At 39.3% G+C, this 9,900-nt stretch overlaps 1 protein-coding gene across 2 annotated transcripts in view; it reads left to right on the top strand.

The window, feature by feature from the left end:
- Positions 1-4,996: 4,996 nt before the first annotated feature.
- ICA1 (islet cell autoantigen 1, 69kDa) overlaps positions 4,997-9,900 on the top strand; it is a 138,807-nt gene continuing 133,903 nt past the window's right edge. Inside the window, exons 1-2 of one of the 2 annotated variants that reach the window (XM_011974733.1) lie at positions 4,997-5,097; positions 8,238-8,400. In XM_011974733.1, the coding sequence (XP_011830123.1) occupies positions 5,081-5,097; positions 8,238-8,400 (180 nt within the window). In that variant the 5' untranslated portion in view covers positions 4,997-5,080. Of the gene's footprint in view, positions 5,098-8,234; positions 8,401-9,900 lie in introns of both variants that reach the window. The other variant, XM_011974732.1, reaches the window with a different exon arrangement.

Here is a 9,900-nt window from a genome sequence, read left to right as displayed (position 1 = left end):
CTGCCTTGCTAGCTTGGGGAAGTTCTCCTGGTTAATATCCTGAAGAGTGTTTTCCAACTTGGTTCCATTCTTCCTGTCACTTTCAGGTACACCAATCAAACATAAATTTGGTGTTTTCACATAGTCTCTTGCTTGTTGGAGGCTTTGTTAGTTTCTTTTTACTCTTTTTTCTCTAAACGTTTCTTCTCACTTTATTTCATTAATTTGATCTTCAATCACTGATACCTACCCTTTCTTCCACTTCATTGATTCAGCTGTTGAAGCTTGCGCATGCATCATGTAGTTCCCATGCCATGGTTTTCAGCTCCATCAGGTCATTTAAGGTCTTCTCTACACTGTTTATTCTAGTTAGTCATTCATCTGATCTTTTTTCAAGGTTTTTAGTTTCCTTGTGATGGGTTTGAACATCCTCCTTTAGCTGGGAAAAGTTTGTTATTACCAACCTTCTGAAGCCTACTTCTGTCAACTCATCAAAGTCATTCTCCGTCGAGCTTTGTTCTGTTGCTGGTGAGGAGCTGCAGTCCTTTGGAGAAGAAGAGGTGCTCTGGTTTTTAGAATTTTCAGCTTTTCTGCTCTGGTTTCTCCCCATCTTTGTGGTTTTATCTACCTTTGGTCTTTGATGTTAGTGACCTACAGATAAGATTTTGGTGTGAATGTCCTTTTTGTTGATGTTGATCCTATTCCTTTCTGTTTGTTAGTTTTCCTTCTAACAGTCCCTCAGCTGCAGGTCTGTTGGATTTTGCTGGGGATCCACTCCAGACCCTGAGCAGTGGCTGCAGAACAGCAAATATTGCTGCCTGATCCTTCCTCTGGAAGCTTCATCCCAGAGAGGCACCCGCCTGTATGAGGTGTCTGTCAGCCCCTACTGGGAGGTGTCTTCCAGTTAGGCTACACGGGGGTCAGGGACCCACTTGAGGAGGCAGTCTGTCCATTCTCAGAGCTCAAACACCATGCTGGAAGAACCACTGCTCTCTTCAGAGCTGTCAGACAGGGACGTTTAAGTCTGCAGAAACTTCTGCTGCCTTTTATTCAGCTATGCCCTGCCCCCAGAGGTGGAATGTACAGAGGCAACAGGCCTTGCTGAGCTGCGGTGGTTTCCACCCAGTTTGAGCTTCCCTGGCCACTTTGTTTACCTACTCACACCTCAGCAATGGCAGACGCCCCTCCGCTAGCTAGGCTGCCACCTCGCAGTTCTATCTCAGACTGCTGTGCTAGCAGTGAGCAAGGCTCCATGGGCACGGGACCTGCCAAGCCAGGTGTAGGATATAATCTCCTGGTGTGCTGTTTGCTGAGAGTGTTGGAAAAGCTCCGTATCTGGGCGTCAGTGTCCTGAATTTCCAGGTACAGTCTGTCATGGCTTCCCTCAGCTAGGAAAGGGAAATCCCCCGACCCCTTGCGCTTCCCGGGTGAGAAGATACCCACCCTGTTTTGGCTCGCCCTCTGTGGCCTGCACCCACTGTCCAACCGGTCCCAATGAGATGAACCAGGTACCTCAGTTGGAAATGCAGAAATCACCCGTCTTCTGTATTGATCACACTGGGAGCTGCAGACTGGGAGCTGCAGACTGGGAGCTGCAGACTGGAGCTGTTCCTGTTCGGCCACCTTGGAATGTGCTCATAGTATATTTCTACTGGACAGAGCTGATGTATATTTGAGGCCAGGAAGAGTGACTGGCACATATTCCTTTGATGCTCAGTTTATGTGCGATAAACCAAACTGTTGAACTGAAATGAATGGATAATAATTATAATGATTTTTTAAAGTAGCAATTTTAATGCTGTGGATTTGGAAAGTGATAGAGCAAAACAAGACAGATTATGTCAAGAAATCTTAAGATGTTTTTTAATTAATTGTCTCTGGTATGCAGAGTTAGAACATATATAAAAAGAGATGTTAGCACTGGCTCCAGCTGCCTTCTCATGAGGTGTTCAGATGTACCCTGTAGAGCTGACCTTATTTTGGCCACTTATGATTCCTTTGCTCCTGTGCCTATATTCCAGTAGTTTGTTCAAGAAAGACCCATTTTCAGAAAGGATTTTCCCTGTGTGCCATTTAGCTGTGGTTCTCATACTTTAATGCGCTTAAGAATCACTTGCAAAGCCTATTATAAAACTAGATTCCCGGAATCATTCTCAGAGATTCAAGTTCACTAGGAAAGGAGTGGGATCTAGGATTCTGTATATTAGAACCCCCAGAAGATTTCAATGCAAATGGCTAGTAAACAATACCTTGAGGAGCACTGTCATATGGTATCATAATCTGGGAATAGCCTGGAAATCTAGGTAGAAGGGGCAATTTGCTCAGCAATTTTTGTTAACTATAACTATAAATAACACATATTATACTATAATAACTTACTCTATGAAGGATTTAAATTAACAGGTATTTTAATAAGCAAAAATTAATTTAAAAGTCATAGTAAAGGAAATAATCAACAGAGTGAAAAGCTAACCTACAGAATAGGAGAAAATAGTTGCAAACCATATATTGGATAAGGGATCAATATCTGGAATATATAGAGAATTCCTGCAACTCAATAACAACAAAATGACCCAATTTAAAAATGGGCAAAAGACCTGCATAGACATTTCTCCAAGAAAATATACAAATGGCAAAAAAATATGAAAAATGCATGACATCACTAATCAGAGAACTGTAAACCAAAACCATGAGATACCACCTCACAATTCTTAGGATGGCTATTATTTTTTTAAATGGAACAAGCATTAACAAGGATGTGGAGAAAGTGGAACCCTTGTATACTGTCAGTGGGCTTGAAATGGTACAGCTGCTGTGGAAACCAATATGGAGTTTCCTCAGAAAATTAAGTAGAGAACTGTATAATCCAGCAGTCAAAATTCTATGTATTTGTGCAAAAGAATTGAATACAAGATCTCAGGGAGATACATTAAGACCTCATTTAATGTCATCGATAAGTTCTTAGAAACTGCAGCTTTAGGCAAAATGACATAAACCATTTTTTTCTTATCAACATTATTATGAAACAGTATTATTTAGGACCTGGTGTATATCATTTTGCCTAAAGTTGCAGCTTCCAAGAACCTGTCAATGACTTTAAGTGAGAACTTAACTATACACTGTGTTTTTTGCAGCATTATTCTCAATAGCCAAGGTGAAAGCAACCTAAATATCCATTGACACATGAACGGTTAAAGAAAGTAGTGTGTATATGTGTGTATCCAACATTGCATATATACAATGCAATATTATTCAGCCTTAAAAAGGAAGTCCTGTCATATACTACAACACAGATGAACCTTAAATGTATTATGCTAAGTGAAGTAAGCCAATCACAAGAACACAAATACTGAGTGTTTGCATTTTTATGAGGTATCTAAAGTAGTCAACTTCACAGAATCAGAAACTAGAATAGAGGTTGCGGGGGGCTGCGGGAAGGGAAAATGGGGAGTTGTTCAATGGGTATAGAATTTCTGTCATGCAAGATGAAAAAATTCTAGAGATCTGTTGTACAACAATGTGTATATTGTTAGCACTAGCATACTGTACACTTTTAATAAACTTTTTTTACCATAATAAAAAAATGAATCAAAAAATACTAACTATCCTAATAGTTCATGGTGACATTGAACTCAAGAGTATGATAATTCCATTTCCTTTGAACAACCTCTTTTTATGAAAAATTTTGTTGGAAATTTCAAGCTAACTAAAGTAAATGTGTAGTTACAGTGAAGCTGTGTGGATGGCGAGAGGACTGGGTGTTAGTAGCCTCTCCATGATGCACTGAGTGGAGGGCAGAGCTTACTTACCCTGAATGTCATTCCCAAAGCAGCTTGTCCAGATATTTGGATGCTCTCCACAAGGAAGAGAGATGTTCATTACAGGATGCTGTCATTTCAGAGGCATCTGACACTCTGAAAATTCTCTTCTTCCTCTCTCTTGTCCCCATACCTGAAGCCTGGGATTTATACACCTTAATTTTGTTCCATTGAAATATTTTTAAATAGCCTAGGAAATCTTTAATCATTTTGGGAGTCGTGGTTACCAGACCCTTTCTAAGACCAAAGGAGAATGATTGGATTGATTTTTGTGATGCAGTCTGGACATTCATATGCTGTGAGCACTCACTCTGGCAGCCAGAGGTTTTGCCTCTGGCCAGCGACCATTCCTTTGAGTAGTGAGCTTTCTGTTCTCTCCGGTAACTGCTAGGCAAGTGGGCTAATGTGGTTAGGCTGATGGGCCCTGCCTCTGGGGTGGGCTAGCTTCCATGAGTGGAGCACATAGAGTAAGGGCAGAGACATTGACTCCGGTATTTACTAACGAGATAAATATACGAGGCTAGGCTGGTAGATACATACTTTCCTCCTTTGTACCCTTCTTGGTATCTTATTCAAGCTTATCAACTCTTTTTTGGTTTTTATTTGGGATTTTTAAATTTTGTTCTATTTTTGTTTTTGTTTTTGCAATGTGCTGGTTTGTTTCTTTAAAAATGTTGATTATAAAATATTTCAAATATATAAAGAGGCATACAGATGCAATATACTCACCATCTAGCTTAGAAAAGAGAACATTATGTGTGCACTCAAAGCTGCTGTGTATCTCTCTCGAAACACATCCCACACCATCTACTGCCATGGTCTGCTGTCTGGAACTTAGTGTTCATCATTGCTAAGCAATTCTTTATACCTTTACCATATAATATTACATACCTCAACAACATATAGTATTGTTTTACATATTTTTAAGCTTTATATAAGTGGTGTTATATTTTATATAGTCTTCTGCAACCTGCTTTTTCATTCAACCTGCCTGTTCACTTTTTAAACTTTACTTGGGATATTTGTTCCAGTGTTAGTTAGCTATATTGTTGTCATCACCAGTGTGCAGCATTACTGTATAATAGAGTTAGACCCTAAAATACAGCTAGAAATGGCTTAGATTGAAGCCTTTTATGTGTGTCAAATTAATATGTAACTATAATATAGTGTGTAACTGTTAAACATATTTGTTTTATTTCAGGTTATAATATAACTTATCCTCTCATGCTTTTTTCCTGCCCCTTCTCCCCAAATCATCAACAGTAGAAGAAGAAAAAGAAAACATGTCAGGACACAAATGGTAAGTAATTTGTCATCTTTTCTAAACTGGGAAAGGCTAATAAAAGTAGAAAGCATATAGCATATGCTCAATAAGTGTCTATTGAATGGAAAAACAAGAGATACATTGGCAGTAAGTGTCATGTTAGCCCTCACCAATACTGAGCCAAATTCAATATCTCTGTTAAATATGGTGTGAAAACCAAGTAACAAAAAAAATTGTAAATTCTTATCTAATGTGCATTCTCTAAGAAATTCACTTATGTGTAACTTTTCTCTTGGGAATCTAATGATAGTTTTTCTTACCACCATTTTGTCTAATGTAATGAGTTGATGCATTTTTATTACTATCTTATTTATAACTTCTAACATTAGAGTTACAAGGGAATTTTATGTTAGGGTAGCTATAAAATAAAGAATGATTCTACAACCACACACCACTTTTACTTATTAATTTATAGTCATGACTTCAACGTTTCTGAACATTCAGGAACCAATCATTGTCGAAAGTAAATGATGCAGAATAAAGTAGATGTGGTAACCATTTGGCAATGTTAGCGCTGATATTTATGTGCCTATAACATATCTAAGCAGCGTGTTAAACCTCTTATAAGGTCCAGAGCTCTTCAAGCAGTGTTTGCAAATTCTTTTGAACCCATGACCCACCAAGCAAGCAGATCTTTGTGAACTTTTATTTTCTTTAATTCGTATCATGAAAAAAATGTGTTACATATTTTTCAAATGCACAATTAATAATAATAAGTGCTTTTTTTTTTTTTTTTTTGAGGAGTCTCACTCTGTCACCTGGGCTGGAGTGCAGTGGCACAATCTCAGCTCACTGCAACCTCCGCCTCCCAGGTTCAAGCGATTCTCCTGCCTTAGCCTCCCAAGTAGCTGGGATTACAGGCATGTGCCACCACATCTGGCTAATTTTTGTATTTTTAGTAGAGACAGGGTTTCACCATATTGGCCAGGATGGTCTCGATCTTTTGACCTCGTGATCTGCCTGCCTCAGCCTCCCAAAATGCTGGGATTACAGGTATGAGCCACCGCGCCTGGCCAAAGAAGTCCATTCTATGTCCTACTCTTGAGAATCCCATTCCCCTGAAATAATCAGTCTTTGCAGTGTATCCTTCCAACCTTTTAATGTGCATATTCTGTGGAGAGATTATCCTTTACATAAGTGTTATACATATTTTATCTTATTTTCTCTGACATGAGCTCATAATATGACTTTTAAATAATGCAGAAAGATATAGACTATGAAAGTCTCCCATAATCCTTCTCTCTCCACTCTCCAAAGATAACCATTGTTAAGGAAGTCATCAGAAATGCCTTCTGACTTTTTAAGAATAAATGTGTAAATTGAAAATTATAAATTTAATGAAATTGTAAATGAAGGAAAATAGGTTTTGAGATACTGGTATTTTGATATAGTCATATAAACAAACTCATGTTTCAGCCCAAGCCTGGCACATTTTGGGTGGTGATGGGGTGGGGTAGAGGAAGGTACATCTCCACAGAGGAGAGTTGCCTGGGGGGTCAGGGTGGCCTTTGGGGCAGGGACTCTAGGTCAAAGAGGATGTGGACGAAGTAAGGGGAGGGATGGAACTCCATCAGCAAACTTTCCAGCCATATTCGGGGCACTCCAATCACTTTTACACAATTCCGTTTCATTTTCAGTTACTTTTGTTTCTTTTCTCTTTTTTCTTTTGTTTTTGAGTGACAGGGTCTCGCGCTGTATCCCAGGCTGAAGTGCAATGGTATGATCATGACTCCCTGCAGCCTCAAACTCTTGGGCTTGAACAATCCACACACTTGAGTCTGCTGAGTAGCTTTGTGTCATAGGCCTATGCCACCACACCTGGCTAATTTTTTGTAGAGATGGGGTCTTACTATGTTGCCCAGACTGGTCTCAAACTCCTGGCCTCAAGCAGTCCTCCTGCCTGGGCCTCCCAAAGTGCTAGAATTAAAGACATGAGCCACCACGTCCAGCCAGTTTCTGATTTTTTCTCCACATACTTTTTTATTTGCTCTTCACTATGATCCTTCTGAAAAATGGTTTTTCATCTATATTTTAAGCATTTATATTGAAGAGTTTAAAGTTTTTAACATCAGAAGCCTGCAACCAATTTTAAATTTATTTTATTTTTATTTTATTGTGTTAAGAACAGTTAACATGAAGTCAACCCTCTTAAATTTTAGGTGCACAATACAGTATTGTTAACAATAGGCACCATGGGAATGGGCACAGTGGCTCATGTCTGTAATGCCAGCAGTTTGGGAGGCCGAGGAGGGAGGATCATCTGAGGTCAGGAGTTAGAGACCAGCCTGGCCAACATAGTGCAACCCCATCTCTACTAAAAACATACAAAATGTGGTAGGCGTGGTGGCATGCACCTGTAATCCCAGCTACTCAGGAGGCCGAGGCAGGAGAATCGCTTGAACCTGGGAGGCAGAGGTTGCAGTGAGCCGAGATTGTACTACTGCACTCCAGCCTGGGCAACAAGAGTGAAATTCCATCTCAAAAAAAAAAAACAAGAACAAAAACAATAGGCACCATGTTGCACAGCAGATCTCTAGAGCTTATTCATCTTACATAACTGAAACTTTATGCCCCTTGAATAGTAATTTCTCATTGCCTGCCATTCTACTCTCTGCTTCTGTGAGTTTGACTGTTTTAGATTCCCCTGTAACAGATCTTAGGCATGCTGTTTTTCAGCCTCTTATCTCTGCTTTCCTGCCATCACCTTGGTGTTGGCTGTAGTGTTAGAGTAAAGAGAGTATGTTGGTGTCTGGCTTTATCTCTGACTCACTGAGGTGACTTGGGCCGGTCACCCTGTCTGGCTTGACCTCACTGTCTCCACCTCTAAAAGGGGTGTGCTCAATCTGTTATATCTACATTCTTTTCAAGGGTTAGTTTTTTTATTTCCTGCAAGAGATTCTAAATTTCTCCACTCTGACTTTTAAGGTTTTTGAGTCGGAAAGAGTTGATCAGCTTTCTTGGTGTGACACCCATATAAGAAAGTGCTCCTACATTTATCAATGTTGTAAATGTAAATGCATAATGGAAAGTCATGTTTAAAGAAATCATTTCACACTAAAATATCTTAATCTTTATGAAAGTCATGAATAAAATAGTTCTTTAAATGTCTTTAGCAGTTATCCCTGGGACTTACAGGATCGATATCCTCAAGATAAGTCAGTTGTAAATAAGATGCAGCAGAAGTATTGGGAGACGAAGCAGGCCTTTATTAAAGCCACAGGGAAGAAGGAAGATGAACATGTTGTTGCCTCTGACGCAGACCTGGATGCCAAGCTAGAGGTGAGCTCTTTATTGCTGTCAGCTCCAACGCAGCCGCCTTGCTAGGGTCAAGGTCCTAGAGTGTACACACCGAGGCACAGCTAGGTATGCTTTGTATTTGAAGATGAGGAAAATCTAGGATTAGGTAAACTCAATCCCAGCATATTTATTAAAACCTACAAATTCTCACATAACCACCATGCCTCAGTTACTTCATATTTCAAGAACATAGTGGCAATGCATTGCCTGTGGTAAATTCTCAATAAGTGTTTTTTGGGAAAAGTAATGCAATCAAAGAGCTGCTGCTAGTCATAGCTGAGAAGTCGGATTTAGAACACTAGAATCTGGCAAATGTTAAATTTAAAAAAAAAAAAAACTCAGGTAAAAAGTCATGGAAAGTAGAGTCTAATAAGTTTTGTATTGGACCCTGGAAAATTCAAAAATAAATAAGGAGATATTTAGTTAAACTAGTTAACAATATAGTAAGCCAGATTTAGATATGGTTGATTTAGCATATTAATATAAGAAGGCCCACTAACTCCCTGTCTTGCTGGACATTTCTGCCAATAGTTTAGAGTAAAATTTTGAAAGCATACCTATCATTTCTATAAATAACAGGGCACTGAGAGGAATAATATCTTAGATGGTCTGCTAAGGATTCAAAATGAACTCAAATTTTAATATATACACTAAGGTTAATGAACTGAACATTTAATGGGACTAAAAAAGCCCAAGATTTCAAAAAGCTTTCTGAGAAGAGTGTCCAGGATTGTGGAAACCATAGTTATTGTACATCAGAGAGGGTTAAGGGGAAATGTTAGTCGTCAATTACTTGGGAAGCTCTGTCATGTGAAAAGGGGTGAGATTCATTCTAAGCACATGAGGGTAGACCAGACCCAGGAAGAACTTTGTAATGTTAAGGCTGTCCTGTGAGAACTGGGCTGCTTTTGAGGTTAGAACTATCCTGTGAGATGGATCTGGGCTACTATTCTACCTACTATCTGCTGTAACTTTAGGAGAACTATACTCAATTTCTCATATCCTCGTTTTCTTAATGCATGAAATAGAGAAATTAATACCTAGTTATTACAGCTCTTATCAAGATTAAAGTAGGTAACAGAGTGGTGGCTAATGTTTGTTAGTGTTTATAAATATTATACTAACATGTTTATAAACATAACTAATGTTTATTAGTAATTCATGTTTATGAGTGTGTTTTATGTCCTAGGAACCATTTAGACTGAGTTCCATATGGTATCTCTAGTATATAGCAAAGCTCCTGACCCACTGGTCCTGCCTCGCCGTCCTGCATTTCCTTTCTTCCACATGCTTACATTGCCCTCACCACCATCCAGCCATGATGGCCTTGTCTCAGTTCTCAGTCCACAACCAGCCAAGTTCACACCCATTAGAGCGTTTGCTGGCTTCCACCTGGACACTGTTTCCCCACATCTTCCCTTCTCATAGTTCAGGTTTCAGCCTAAAGGTCACGCTGCTTCAAGTCACTGCCTGTCTACCTCT

Source organism: Mandrillus leucophaeus, unplaced genomic scaffold (genome assembly GCF_000951045.1).
Source record: "Mandrillus leucophaeus isolate KB7577 unplaced genomic scaffold, Mleu.le_1.0 Scaffold148, whole genome shotgun sequence".
NCBI classification, from domain to species: Eukaryota; Metazoa; Chordata; class Mammalia; order Primates; family Cercopithecidae; genus Mandrillus; species Mandrillus leucophaeus.
This window is presented reverse-complemented; position numbering and strand designations above follow the sequence as displayed.